We start from the raw sequence: 15188 nt of genomic DNA, 5'->3' as shown, positions 1-15188 counted from the left end.
CTCTACAAAAAATTCTCTATTTGTTCGAACTGCCGGTAACGGATCTCTATAGGTCAAATTTGTCATACAAACGATCGGAGCCAAATGTTTGCATGAGAAACTTTTTCATTTGACGAGCTGTCTTCACGAAACTTAGTAGAGATTATTTACCAAGGTAAGGCCAGAATCTCCGAATACATTATTTTGAAAGGATCAATATAGGATATAGCGGTCGTACAAACCGATCGTTGAAAACCATGCCTTTGTATGGAAAACTTTTGTATTTGACAAGATATTATCGAAAGCAACGCTTCAATCTCCGAACATCTTGTTTACATCGAACAACTAGAGTATATAGCTGCCATGCAAATTGACCGATCAAAATAAAGATAAAAGTGTTAATATACCATTTATACTATAAGAAATGGGCCTGTGAAGGGTATTTAAGATAACTTTTTTTCTTTTTTTTCTCAAATGGTTTTGGTTTTACTTTTTTTTTCGCTTTTATAGTGAGTTGTGTTCACGTGCGTGAGTACCACTATGTTCTTTTTCCTTTCCATTTTGCTTTGTTCATTTGCTTCACTGTTTATACACTTGTTTGCGAAGACATTTATATATATTGTATTAGGTTTGCTTCATACTTTTCTATACAACTAATTCTTCCAATTAAATTGTAACTGACCTTAGCGCGTATCAAAGCTAGTATACAGGCGCAAGCTGTTGTCATTTAAGAAATTAATATAGGAAATAATTCAGTGACATATTGTGTATCTTACTTTCTTCCATTGAAGTAAAATATATTCTCATAATCATATCATATTTTGCCTTTCGCGTCATATCTAATATTTCGAACAGGGTTTTGGTTGGCAAATAAATAATATATACAATTCTACTGTTTATTTTTTCATTAAAACAACTTAGATTCAATTGGATTTTTATATCTATGCGAACCACACCTTTTGCATTTGTACCCTCTAAACCATATAGCCATGTTTTGCGATGCTTATCGTTATTTAAACATAAACAAATTAGAACTATCGAATTTGTATCCCTTACTAGATCGAAAAGGCAACCAATCTCAAACAGCAGTAAAAACCCACTGTAAAAACATCAACAGACTTATTGTACTCTCCAGTGAGGCCCAACTTATGTAACCAACAAAACAATTAGTGAAATTGAAAACAAAGAGTCTGAAAGGTTCTTCCACCTCCCCAATTTTGCTTTAGTTTTAAATATTGAACATTTTGGCAGAAATTTTGTCTTAATTGATCAAAAGCAGGATATACAGTGGTAACATTTTAAAGTGTCGTCATCTGGGTCACCTGCATTCTACAGATCCAAACTTATCCAGTATCATATGATAATCTCTGCTTAGAACATAGTTAATTTAAACTGGTTGTGGTGGTTTTTGTAGTGTCTTCAATATCTATACTACCACAAAGTAAACTGCAGTGTTGCTGTAGCGAGACCTGGCAGTTTTTTATGTCGTGATTTTTTATTATTTTTTGAAAAAGTGGTCAACCAAGTTTTTTCATGTTTGGCAACAAAAAGTTTGTTAATCGAACGATAGCTTTAATTAACGTTACTTGGCTTTCTGAAAAAATACAGTCCAATGATTCCACCAGCGTACAAACAAATTTGGGGCAGTTCTTAAAGATCATGCGATTTAACGCCTCCCTATTTTTTGTGGGGCAAAAAGTCTAAAGTCTAACATTCCTGCGCTTCCATTTCCCTTTCCGACTCAAGGAAATATCCTGGAAATGGAAAAAGTTGCCCAAAATTGTTTCTTGCACTTTAAATTTATCTTCAAAAAGAAATGTATTTTTTCAAATAAAGAACATATTACACCCCAAAGCTTTAAGCTGTTAAAAAATCATTATAAGTTCATTTATCAAGTCTTTATAGTTTTACGATTTATGGTTTCTTAGAAGTTTTTGGACAACGTTCACAAGGCAAGTTTTCGTGGTGAGTATTTTCTGATCATTCAGTTTTTCTTTATAGCTCTTATCCTTTATCAGTTGTCTTTTTTGTGGAACTTACAACATCTATACAGATGTATCCAAAATGGCTAATGGAGTGGGAGCTGGAAACTATTGCTCGGAGTTGGATCTCAGGCGACCCTTCATGCAACCGAAATACTGCAGTATCTTCCAGGCAGAAGTTTATTGCAGTTGCGAAAATGCCCGAAGTTGCTATCAACGCAAGAAACAACATAAAAAGGATAAAAACATACGCCGACAGCGAGCAGAAATTAAGGCAATAATCTCACATCGCATTGCGTCAGAGAATGTTCTTAGAAGCAGGAAAGCAGTACATGTAGCAGCTCCGGGGAGCGGCTGCTTATATATTGGGTTCCAGGTCACAATAAACAGGAGTTCCGGGAAAAGAAACAGCTGATGAGATTGTCAAACGTGCCGTTCGTCTGGCTACCCAACAAGTAGAGGAAATACGAAGGTCACTAAAAACGATATACAACGAAGTATTCGAAAGGGCTGAAAGGCGGAACAGGGCGAGATGGAATGCCTTAAGTACATACAGGATCGCCAATATCATGTGTAAGAGTGCCTTCGGAAAAATTTCTTGTTTCATATTCCCACGGCCTGGAAAGGAATGCCGGACGACTGTTGACCTCTTGACATGCGAGCCGGATAGGCATAAGTGTTGACGATACATACAGAAAGTGCAAAGGAGTTGACATGAGACAAACGCTGGAATACCTCCTATGCACTATCTAAAACTCATCTTAAGTATCTAGCAACTTCGGAGTTCAAGGGACTAGGCGAAGTATCAAACGTTGACGTTCTACATAACCAATACTTCAGCTCAAACTGAACTAAACCCTTTTCTGACATTACTAACGACCAGTAGACCTTTGTATGGCGAGATGGCCAGGCAATATGCTAACCTAACCTTTTTACTGCAGTATTGTTATTGAAAAAAAGTAGATAAAAATCGATAAAAGTAGCAAATTAACTTTCTTCTCTTAGTTTACCTTCGAGAACACAATTTTCATGATCCGTTATAATTAAAATTCGAAAACAGTTGGTGTTTAGATTAGATTTGCCACCAGAGTCTTCACTATACTCCATTATCTCACCTACTTGTCAAAATTCAGATAGTGGCGCATTTTCTCTCAAGAAAGTTTCTTCTTTAGGACACCTTTTCTAATTTGACTTGATAAATATTGACAAAATTCATAAGCTCTGAAAACACGTGGTAAACTTTGACATGCAGTAAAATACCCAGTTGAACAAGTCAGTCGCTTTGTAAATACAAATATTTTCACTCAAATGCAGGCCAAAATGTATTTATTGCCTTTACATGAACTTCTATTTTTGCTTCATATAGTAGATGTGAGTTTCTGTATTTAACTGAACAAATACTCACTCAATTAAAAAAATCAAATAAATCAAATTTGGAGCTATGGTGAGCAGTATTTTCGGAGAGAAATTATTATAACATTTGGTAATGACTAAAATTGGTAAGCAAATTAAAAAATGTATAGCAAACACAACTTAAAAACTCCATTACGTTACATAAATAGACACTTTTAAAAGTTTTTTGTGTATTTAATTTTTACCTTTAGTTTATATCTTTAAACATCACCTGGTGGTTTCTTCTCTGCTCACATACGTACCAGCGAGAGATATTTGGAAGGTGCAGTGACCATCTTAGTCTTATAGCCTTGACAGACGGCAGCGTTAATCCGGATTAACTGCGCACTTAATCAGATCCAAATTTGTAGGTGACAGACGGCAGCTATGCGAGTTTGAAACTCTCATAAACAGCTCATTGTCCTTTTTATAATATTTTCAGTGAAAATTGATAGAAGATAAACATTACGGTTGTTAGCCGACCAATTTTTACCAAACCATTTTTTATTACAAAAGCATATCAACACATTATTTTTAAAACTGCATCATAACATAGAAGTTTTATTGATATTATATTGAGAATTTGATAAACAGCTGTCAGGGTTGCTTGTATTTCATTCACAATAGATGAAAATTGGCCATTTTTAACAATGTTGCCAACGAAAATCTCACAAACTCCCTAAAATTTTGAGAGTTATTTTTGGATTCAGCAACGGAGTTAGCTCTGGTAACTCCTGAATTAATCCCGAAAAATGCAATTAATCTGGTTTAACGCTGCCGTCTGTCAATGTTATTAGAGGAGCAAGTGGAGTTTGCTTTCGGAAGTTCTCCATCAACTCTAGTTTCAGCGGAGGTGGCTGACATTAAGATAGCGTTAGACATACTGCTCCGAAATGCAGCCTCCTCCACTCTGACTGTGCACTCAAAACGTGTTAAGGTGTGCATGACTACATTATCTCCATATTAGACATATAAGGTGCCCGGTGACAGCGGAATCGCCGGAAACTACAAAGCCGATTAACTTGCTAAGGAGCGAGTCAATTGTCTGAAGTCCTCTTGAGCTCTAGCGCTGGACCTATAGACCTCCAGTGAGCTTGGCAGACTCTGGTCAACAAATAGTACTTGTGCGATTAAGAGATCCTTTTGGCTCAAAGTGAACTGTAAATGGTCCTCCGAACTACTTGCACTTAGTAAAGTCAAACTCGCAGCTATTGTAAGTCCTTCTGACTGGACACTGTCCAAAAAGTTGGCATGCGTTACGACTAAATGTCGAACGCTCTCTGCTAAAGCTGAATAAAGATGATTTGTGCATCAACTCAGGTTCAGAAATGGGAAAGATGACAATGTTTCTGGTTGAGTGGTATCTTAGACTATATGACTAGTATTTTGGGAAACGGACGGAGTTGCTTCAATATAAATATTGTGTGAGGACGTCGAAATAGTTGATTTGGTTAAAATTTAGTGGCTCAGACGCTGCAGTGATTAATTATGAGCCAATTCAGAGATCGAGTTTTTTAAGACTTTTGTTTTCCTAATGAGTTCTCGTGAATGTAACTCTAACTAAGCTATACACTATATGTACATATAAAATAGTTATAGCTTTGTTTGCCTAGGAGAAAAAATTTCAAATTGATAAGTCAAAAAATTAATTTTGGGAAAAAATTGAACAGTTATAAATTAAACATGCTTAATTTTCACTGACCTATACAGCTGCCCTTAGCTGCTATAAAAATTACAACCGATCTGGTGACACCAGGCGCTCGAAAAATCGTTCGTATACCCACACATATGCATACATACTAGCCATACTTGAAAATATTGTTTACAGCAGTTTCATATGTTCCTCCCGCATTTTTTCATTAATTTTTTTACTATTTTTACCGGCTTCTTTGGATGTCTACGAGGTGTGTTCAAAAAGCGACAGTTTGCTGACAGTTTTCTTCGGTTTCAGGGCGTGGTGCATCATGAGTTCTTGCCACAGGGAAGAACGGTCAATAAGGAATATTACCTGCAAGTTATGCGCAATTTGCGCGAAGCAATCCGCCAGAAACGCCCGGATTTGTGGAAGAACGAAAATTGGCTTTTGCACCACGATAACGCCCCTGCTCACACATCGTTGCTTGTGCGCGACTTTTTGGCCAAAAAAAACACACTAATGATGCCACAGCCACCGTATTCCCCAGATCTGGCCCGCTGTGACTTTTTCTTGTTCCCTAAACTGAAGAGGTCCATAAAAGGACGACGTTACGCTTCTCTTGACGAGATAAAGACGGCATCGAAGGAGGAGCTGAAGAAGATAAAAAAAATGATTTTTTGAAGTGCTTCGAAGATTGGAAAAACCGTTGGCATAAGTGTATAATATCTCATGGGGATTACTTTGAAGGGGACAAAATAGATATTCATGAATAAATAAATAATTTTTGAAAAAACACAAAATTCGCGATATTTTTTGAACACACCTCCTATTTGCACACAAACATATTTTTACAAACATTTGGACTTAATTTACGTCTTGTATCTGCGGCGCATACGTAATAAATGTCAGCTGATGAAGTGATAGAATATTCGCCAGAGTAACAGCCAAAACGCAGTGTACCTCAATTGACATTCACTTCAAAGTCTGGCGATCAAAAAAAAAAAAACAACGAACTAATAATCCATTGTTTGTTAATTTTTGGCTATTTACAGGAAGTTATGGATACGCGAGCAGCAATGAAAACAGTTTTATTGTTATGATGCAAGATTTATTGCACCAATTACCACTCATGAAGAAAAGAGGTAGACAAACGGCGTCCATAAAAAAAACAAAAACAACATGCATGTTAGTCCGTAAGTAGATAGCTATGGCTGGAACTAGGATATTTTACAAAACTTGATGCAATTCAATTCGAAATACATTTTTGGAATGCTTTTAAACTTTAAAATCCAAAATTTCATGACTTTTTCGACTTCTTTTTTATAAAACAAAACATTTCAATATTTTCCAAAAATTCGAATTCGGGTGATAACCACATGTATGATGAATCGGCCAGTAAAATTTTATAGCAATCAATGGAACGGCTTTTGCAAAATCGAGAACGCCAGCTTAAAACATGTAGTTTCGAGAAAAGCAAGTTTGAAAATTGAGGCGTGTAGGCCACGCACTCCAAAGACCTTACTTTCTCACTCCGGTAACTTTCCAACAACATTTAAATTCGAATAATTACTTTATCATTACTTTACTTTGCGTTTTATGGCGACATATGGCATTTTATGCCATCATATTATCCATGCATATACAGTCAGTGAAGTAATTATCATAGCAAATAGCGAACCAATAAAAGTACCAACTAATCCGATCCCTAGCGTATACTTATAGACAATGTGCCAGTTGCTTGGCCAAATGCCATCAAAGAACGCGCCATATGGTCAAATACGTAGCATTTTATCCAACCAACTAAACCACTATCTACCAAAGCTTACAAGCAAATGAATTAGTAAGCGGCGGCTGGCAGCGCTGAATAGCCAGCGACGAAACATATTCAGCCAAAGCTCGCTTAAGAGCAGAGCATTATAGCCACTCTCCCGCTCGTTCACTTCGGTGCTCCAAGTCAACTAACTAATTGAGAGCGTTCTCACGCATATTCAATGTGATACGCGCTCTTTTGCTGCTCTCATGATCATGCTGAGATCAAAAAGTGGAGATCAACTAAGCTTTTATCAGACTATAAGAGATATTCGTGGATTATGGAAGCGTGATAAAGTTGTGTGTAAAAATAGAAAACGTAAAAATAATAATATTGAACGACGGAATAATAACAAACGCCAGATGTGTGCCGCCACAAATAATACACAATACAATTTCAATAATAATGAACAACAAAATAACGCCGAAACCAATTCGAGTGGCTCAAATACACATTTGGATAAAGATAAATGTGAGAAAATCAAGCGCTTCATCTTAATTGGTGTGCTGGCAGTGTTGGGCATTGTCGGCTGGCATATCTACGGTGAGTCTTGGAAAGTATAATATTGAAAACATCAACAGCTGTATGTACATATGTATGTATGTGGTAAATATTTGCAGAATACTTCTATGCGGGCAAAGGCGGTGGCGGCGATGATGGCACATTTGTTGAGCACGAAATTATTGATCTCACACAGCGTCTTTTCGCCGACGAAGTGCGTAGCAACAACTATCCGATCAACGTGAATTTCCAGGGCAAAACCAGATCTTTTGCGCGCGACGACCGTGCAGCTGAGCCGTAAGTACTTGAGAATTATAACAGCAAATTTACTACAACTAACTCGGTTTTCTCTCGCCGAAAGTTTACTCCAAACGGATGATGCGTTGTACACAACAGACGCCTCCAGCACGATTCCATTGTTACGTCGGCTATTCGACAACTATCTGCTCGATGTGAATGCAGTAGAAGGTACCACGGCGGAGCAGGCACAGGAAGAGTTGGATTTTCTCAATGCTGTGCTCAAGACCTCAATAATGAAGCATACAATGTTATTTCTGCAGCAGAGAGGTTATATTCCTAAGTAGCGCCAGTTCAATTCAACTTATTAGTTTGTTTGCAACACTTCCAGGTCTCGTTGCTGCCAATCACAAGGCTCAAATTGAATTACTCAGGAGCATTTGGTTTACGCAGTATTCACGCTCCAGAGGACGAATGGGCAGTTCGGGTTTTGAGCATGTATTTCTGGCCGAATTACGCGATGAGACGATTTTGGGTTTACACAACTGGATTTACTTTCATGAACAGGAAGCCCAAGGCAATTTGGATTATAAGGGATTTATTGAGAAAATACAATTGGATAAGGTATTTCTTAGAGTATGCTAAAAATTACCATGAACTTAGTTCTCCATCGTCCCACTTATCGCAACATATTTCAAGATAATGGTTACATTGAAAGTAACCGACAGGAAAATGGCATATCTGTTTTTGTCTTTGTTTAAATTCTATCAACAACTGTGATCAGGGCATAGGGATTTAGGATTAGTTTCATACTCCTTGAACTAAAATTGTTATACGTACTCAATCGGTGTTCAGAAGAGCTCACTCCATATTGAATTCGATGCTCAAAGTTGTGCGAGCGATCCCACCACCCCTGAAAAAGAGCGCTTCAAACTGATCTTAGAATTTAAAACAAAATCGTTCCTTTGATGATAAAATGGAGTTATAGGAAGACCATACAGGTCACAACTGTTTTGGCCGATCCTGGAATTATATATTAGTGACTTCGAAGGTCGAAATTAGGCGAGTTGTCTTACTACCCTTGAAACAGAGAGCATTTAGATGACATTAGAATAGAAAAAAATTTTGGGCTGATAAAATAATATTATTCGGAGACTACCCAAGCCTCAAATTTTTGAACGCGGCCCGGATTGTCATAATTAAACGGCAATTTGTCCACAAACCCCCAAAATAGACAGCTTCAAGCTGACCTTAGCATTGAAAACCCTATTGACCTTGATAGATAATAAAATAAGATAATACAGAACCAAAATATTTTGGGCAATATCAAGATTTGTATAGTAACAACTCACTAAGTAGTTATAAGTACGAATATTTCGATACAAGTATTTAAAAATGTACTCGAAAACATCCGACCTATATTTTTTTGGGAAAATTTTAGACTTATTTTCTAAACACATTTCTTTTTTGCAATTTCTCAGCCACATTTTTTATTAAAGTAATTTTCTTTTGCAGAACAAATATGTGCTGGCCACACGTTTTACATTCCACAATCATATTAAGCCATATAACACACTTTTCATTGGCACTTCACCGGAATTCGAGCTGAGTGTTTACACTGTCTGCTTCCTGTTGCATGTGGAAGAACCATGTCCGGTGCAGATGGGCAACACTAAATTCAATATTAATACAAATGCTTGGGATTGGCATGGACGGAAGACATTGGCAGCTGCCTATCCAAGCTTGGAGAAATGAAATGTGTAATTTGCTGTAAAGCTTTCTCTACATTCGGATCATTCGTCTGGAGGCTATAGTATTGCTGAATATTTTATGATATTATATGAAAAAGAGAGTTTTATTAACTAAGTTTGTACATATGTACACATGTATTTAATAAATAAATTAAGTGGTGTTTATTTCAACACTTAGTGTGAAATTAGAAAACGAATTTTAAATTTCATAAATAGTTTTGAGTTAGAGCTTTCCAAAAGAGTCCACTTCAATCAGCTCTAGCAGCTTCCTTGCATTTCTTGTCATCAACTTCTTTATGGGTTACCATTAACTTCCAAGTTGAGGGCATTACTGGAGTATGTGTGTATACCTGGCAGTACCCGTACTCAATACTAAGATTTTTACATCTAAATGATAATTAAAAAATCCCCGAAAACAACAAAGATCGGCTATTCAAAATATGCCCTATGATTGATGCTCTGAAGACACGCTTTTAGCAGGTGTATCACGGCACCAAGGAATTATCAGTTGACGAATCTATGATTCTTTTCAAGAGCAAAAGCTTCATCAAACACTATTGCCCCTTGAAACCAATTAAGCGTGTTTATAAATTGTGCTGCTTGTCGCTGTATCGTAAAATTTAGCTATATTAAAAAGTTTCAAATCTACTAAGGAAAAGATGAAACTGTGGCAGCAAAGTACAAAGGATTTGGTCTCGGGAAGAGAGTGGTCCTTCATAGAAGATAAGTGTTGCAAGAACAAGTATGTGTACTTTGATAATTATTTTACCTCCATTAGACTCCTAAAGTTTCTCCAAACTCAGAAAGTTCTTGAAAGTGGAAAAATTAGGGGCAATTGAAAAGGACTTCCTTCAAATGTGAAACCAGAGAAGCAAGTGAAAAGAGGCAAGTTTAATTCACCATCAAGAAATAATGGAATAATTGTTTAAAAACAAATGGGTAATAGAGCAATTGACGTTTAAATTTCATGACACTGAGCAAACTACAGTCAAGATAAGGGATCGAAAAGGCCAGAAATACATGTTCAATGTCCAAATGAAGTTAAAGACTACAACTCATTCATGGGTGGAGTAGACCATGCAGATCAACTGCGAAGTACCTACGAGATAGGCAGGCAATCTACATAAAATGATGGCATAGATTGTTTTGGGAGCTTGTGGAAATAACATTCGTTAGTTCTTATGTCGTATGCAGTCAAACACATGAAAAAATCAAAAATCACTCTACTGGAATACACACTGTCCGTTGCTCAAGGCCTAAAGACGCAAAAGGATATTGCTGCCAATAAACGAAGCTTGAGTCAGACGCCAACACAGTCAAGCAAAAAACTTTGTGTTTTTATTGACGAAATTTGGACTAAGCTTACCTTCTTATGTGCGAAATAGACTGTCATTTTTATACTCTCGCAACAATGTTGCTAAGGAGAGTATAATAGTTTTGTTCACATAACGGTTGTTTGTAAGTCCTAAAACTAAAAGAGTCAGATATAGGGTTATATATATTAAAGTGATCAGGGTGACGAGTAGAGTCAAAATCCGGATGTCTGTCTGTCCGTCCGTCCGTCCGTGCAAGCTGTAACTTTAGTAAAAATTGAGATATCATGATGAAACTTGGTACACGTATTCCTTGGCTCCATAAGAAGGTTAAGTTCGAAGATGGGCAAAATCGGCCCACTGCCACGCCCACAAAATGGCGGAAACCGAAAAGCTATAAAGTGTCATAACTAAGCCATAAATAAAGATATTAAAGTGAAATTTGGCACAAAGGATCGCATTAGGGAGGGGCATATTTGGACGCAATTTTTTTGGAAAAGTGCACACTAAGTTTTTTGTACATATCTCGCTACTATAGCTATGTCAACCAAACTCTACAGAGTCGTTTTCTTCAGGCATTCCCATATACAGTTCAAAAAAAATCGGCTGAAGGCCTCGTAGCCAGTGCTGCGTTTATGTGTTTATATAATAAAACTATTTTTGTTATATGAATTAATATAAATAAATAAAATAAATAAGTTCAAAAATGGAAGAAATCGGATAATAACCACGCCCACCTCCCATACAAAGGTTATGTTGAAAATCACTAAAAGTGCGTTAACCGACGAACAAAAAACGTCAGAAACACTAAATTTTACGGAAGAAATGGCAGAAGGAAGCTGCACCCAGGCTTTTTTTTTAATTGAAAATGGGCGTGGCGTCGCCCACTTATGGACCAAAAACCATATCTCAGGAACCTACTAAACCGATTTCAATGAAATTCGGTATATAATATCTCAGGAACTACTAAACCGATTTCAATGAAATTCGGTGTATGTACGAAAATGGGTGAAAGCGGTTCACAACCACGCCTTCTTCCAATATAACGCTATTTTGAATTCCATCTGATGTCTTCTCTGTATAATACGAGTATAAACATTAGGAACAAATGATGATAGCGGAATAAAACTTTACAAAAATACGGTATGAAAAATAAATGACGCATAATGAAATCTCGATTATCACTTTATCATGTCATTTTTAAAATTTAAAATACTGAGAAGCAAACCTTACTTATACTTAAAATTGGGAAAAAATCCCTAATTTTCAATCGAAAATTCTCACGTCAAAATTTCAGTTATTTAGAAACTCAGTAAAGTTTATGTTTGCTGAAATCTGTATTTTCTAATGGTATAAAAATATATATATATTACTGTGGAAAATTTGCTCCGAAAATGCAACAAAAGTCTGCACTGAAGCTTTAAAAAAAAAAACCTTTATGAATAAGCTAAGCTTGATTCACGTTTCTTCCCCTTCAGATCTTAAAATAAGTACTATCTCTATACTTAGACTGCATATTGGAACCTAATTTCAGCCGCATGAACAGCAACAGTCCAATAAGTTTTGATAATAAACTCAAAACTCTCCACATCTGGGTTCAAGCATATTTTTCTCTGGCAAAAGATAACACTTGATCTATTAAAATGAAAAACATATCCTAAGGCGTTGTATTCAAATTCATTTCTCGTATGAGAGAGAACATATTTGTCAACACAATAGGGATTTTCCAAGAACTTATTTTGAACCGTTCGAGACGCAACTGAGAAATGTTGTGATAAGATATGATTATATTAAATTTTATTTATTTATTGTATTTCCTTATTCAAATATAATTTAAGACATTGAAATCCAAATTTGTGGAAACATAAAATATCAAATAAATAACATGCGCACTAAGAAATTTTCCAAAAGGGACTTTAGCTGTTTTTGATAACTTTTTCACACATTGTACTTACTTTAAACAAAAAAATTTAATTCCAAACTAGAAATTCGAAAAAAAAAAAAAATCGAAAACTTCAATGAAAATTCTTGGCGTTAACTCTACCCACACGTAAACTTATAGTATAGTATGTATGTCAATAAGCCCATGAACGGCACTTCCAAAGCACTTGCCATTGTCAACTTGTGCGTCTGTGGCATGTCACTTCAAAAACCCATAACAGTAATTGAATAATTTCGTTTTCACAGCTCAACAATCAATTGCTGTCAATTAAACCGTATTGATTACTCGTTTTGCCATAAATTTGGTTTAGCAATGGAAATGGCGTTTTGACCTTTTGCTCTTTTGATTGTCATCGGACATAAAATACATACAAATCGTTCAATTCAGTAATGTCAATAAATAATAATAATTGAGCAAATGGTAAAGTTAGAGAAGAGTAGTTGAACTGAAAACTTAATTCAAGGAAATGAGAAAATGTTCGTGTAATTTCTTCTGCTCAAGAAGACGGCTGACTTCCGTAACCGTATTAAAGGATATAATGCAGCAATTTCAAAACCACAAAAAATTCAGATTCGTTAAAATATTACGCTCAGTTAAATATGTATATGTATGTATATATTTGTCGTGTAAACTGACGTTGAGTAATAAAAGACCAAAAGTTCCGCAGGATCGGGAAGAAACTATTCGAGCCGTTCGATACCAAACGAGATTTCAGACAAAGCGATTCCCTATCGTGCGAATAGAATGGGTCTGATAGTGAACGAGGGCAAGACGAAATATCTCTTGTCATCAACAAACAGTCTCGAATTTCAACGCAGAATAACTTTCTCTCACAGGTGCTACTTCGGACATAGTCGGAGATTACCTAATCCCTCCTCAGAATGATAAGGATTAGATAAGCCGTCATCGACGTCATCCAACAGTAGGCCCCGGAAACGTGCTGTTTCGAAGAGGTCAGACAATAGAAAGAAGGGTGTCAGATGAGTAGGGATAACTCGAGTTCTTCGTCTACAATGGATGGTGGTTTGACACCAAGAAAGCCATTCACTGAGAGGGACTCGGTGAAGGTCCGCTCTGAATAGCGGCCAGTGCTTGTCGGAAGCTAGTCTTTTCCGTCCTGCTATATAGTGCAGAGGCATGGACAATGAAAACATCTGATGAGTTGGCGTTACGTGTTTTCGGGAGAGATTCCGCGAAAGATTTATGGTCCTCTGCGAATTACCAATAGCGAAAACCGCAGTCGATGAATGGATAAGCTGTACAAGATATACGATAGTTCAGCGAATTAAGAGACGGACTACGCTGGCTAGGTCTTATTGTCCGAATGTGTGAAAACGGCAGCGGAAGAGCAAGACCTCCACTGATTTGGAAAGACTAGGTAGAGAAGAAACTGGCTACATTTGGAATCTCCAATTGCCGCCAAAACAGCGAAAAGGAAATAAAGTCTTTATTAATAATATGCTGAATAGAAACCAAGTTGTTGAGTTCTCTAAAAGTCAATTCGTTCATCTGAGCCATTGTCATTAATTACGCAGAGAAGATGAGAAGCTTTCAAAAAGTTTTAGGTGGAGAAGGTGGATTTGGGAAAATGTGAGTCGATTAACTGATGGAGGATTTCAAAGAGCAGAATCGTAGATTAGCTAAGGTTAGTTTGGTATGCTAATGAGCCACGCATAAACCAGTTTTGCGCCTTTGCGATGTCAGATGGAGTTCCGCTATGAAGCCCATGAGGAGGAGCAGTCATCCTTTAGAATGCTTGCATGTAATGCGAATTTCAACACACTCTGACTTCACTAAGATAGTACCTCTTCCAATGCTTCCTACCACCAAATGCTTAATGCGAAGCCTTAGCAATGGCGCCTTGCAGCTGACATTTTTTGTTCTTCTCGTCAATCATGCTCCCACAGTCCCTTCCGACGTATTTTGATTATCCTTGCCATCCTCTTGACCACATTGTCGTATAGGCAAAGCATCGGCTTTCCAATGTTTACCACGTTACACTAGTCTTGGCAATCTCGTCCACTATCTCATTGGCTTTGTTGGCTTTGTGACCTGGCGCACTCTACTGCTACCCCGCTTTTCAAGATACTTCTGGCCGATATGCGAAACGAGGTAGAAGCCTTGATTGCTCTTGGCTGTTCTCGTAGATCTTAGAGTTGTCTGTTGATGCATTAGAGGCCAGCTCCGCGGTCCTAATAGCAAAGACCTCTACTTAAAATATACTGCAGGCGCCCACCAGCTTAAAATCATATTTTAGGCCCACTTTGGATAACATATAACCGCAGCAAATCTGTTCTCTAATTCCAAAGCATCCATACAAATAAATCGATATAACTTTTGAAAGAGTACAGCTGGTTGTAACGCCTTGACAACTGCCTGACTTATTCGAGGTTTTTACTAAATAATATTTTTCAAACCACCCAGAATCTGGTACTAATGAAAATGCCTTCTTAAATAGGCGAAAAGATGAGTATCAAACTAACGTAGACTTTGTATATATATATATTCACAAACTCTGTATTATATTTATTTGCTTCTTAAATAGTATCTAAGTATTCTTGACATTTTTAATTTAGATTGTTCGAAATGAAGAATTTTGCCAATCGAATGCTTACTGTTACAGGCGTCAATAAATTTAATGATTT

General features: G+C 36.9%; 2 protein-coding genes across 2 annotated transcripts in view; both read left to right on the top strand.

Annotated features, from left to right (window-relative positions):
• Nucleotides 1–15188, top strand: part of LOC126762743 (F-box/LRR-repeat protein 7) — a 346320-nt gene that overhangs the window by 239045 nt on the left and 92087 nt on the right. The window lies entirely within an intron of this gene.
• LOC126762841 (endoribonuclease CG2145) lies at nucleotides 6994–9481 on the top strand. The gene is made up of 5 exons (XM_050479886.1): nucleotides 6994–7342; nucleotides 7420–7597; nucleotides 7662–7867; nucleotides 7929–8161; nucleotides 9053–9481. Exons 1-5 carry the CDS (start codon nucleotides 7009–7011, stop codon nucleotides 9290–9292), a joined length of 1191 nt encoding a protein of 396 aa, XP_050335843.1. The 5' UTR covers nucleotides 6994–7008; the 3' UTR covers nucleotides 9293–9481.

The sequence above is a fragment of the Bactrocera neohumeralis genome, chromosome 2, assembly GCF_024586455.1.
Source record: "Bactrocera neohumeralis isolate Rockhampton chromosome 2, APGP_CSIRO_Bneo_wtdbg2-racon-allhic-juicebox.fasta_v2, whole genome shotgun sequence".
Classification (NCBI taxonomy): domain Eukaryota; kingdom Metazoa; phylum Arthropoda; class Insecta; order Diptera; family Tephritidae; genus Bactrocera; species Bactrocera neohumeralis.
The sequence above is the reverse complement of the archived record's forward strand: the minus strand, read 5'-3'. Positions and strand labels throughout refer to the sequence as shown.

Excerpts from the sequence above, each read along its gene's own strand:
- LOC126762841 (XM_050479886.1), top strand. The coding sequence starts at position 7,009 with ATGATCATGCTGAGATCAAAAAGTGGAGATCAACTAAGCTTTTATCAG. Across the intron at positions 7,868-7,928 it reads GTTATTTCTGCAGCAGAGAG|GTCTCGTTGCTGCCAATCAC; the intron begins GTTATATTCCTA and ends CAACACTTCCAG. Across the intron at positions 8,162-9,052 it reads AGAAAATACAATTGGATAAG|AACAAATATGTGCTGGCCAC; the intron begins GTATTTCTTAGA and ends TTTCTTTTGCAG.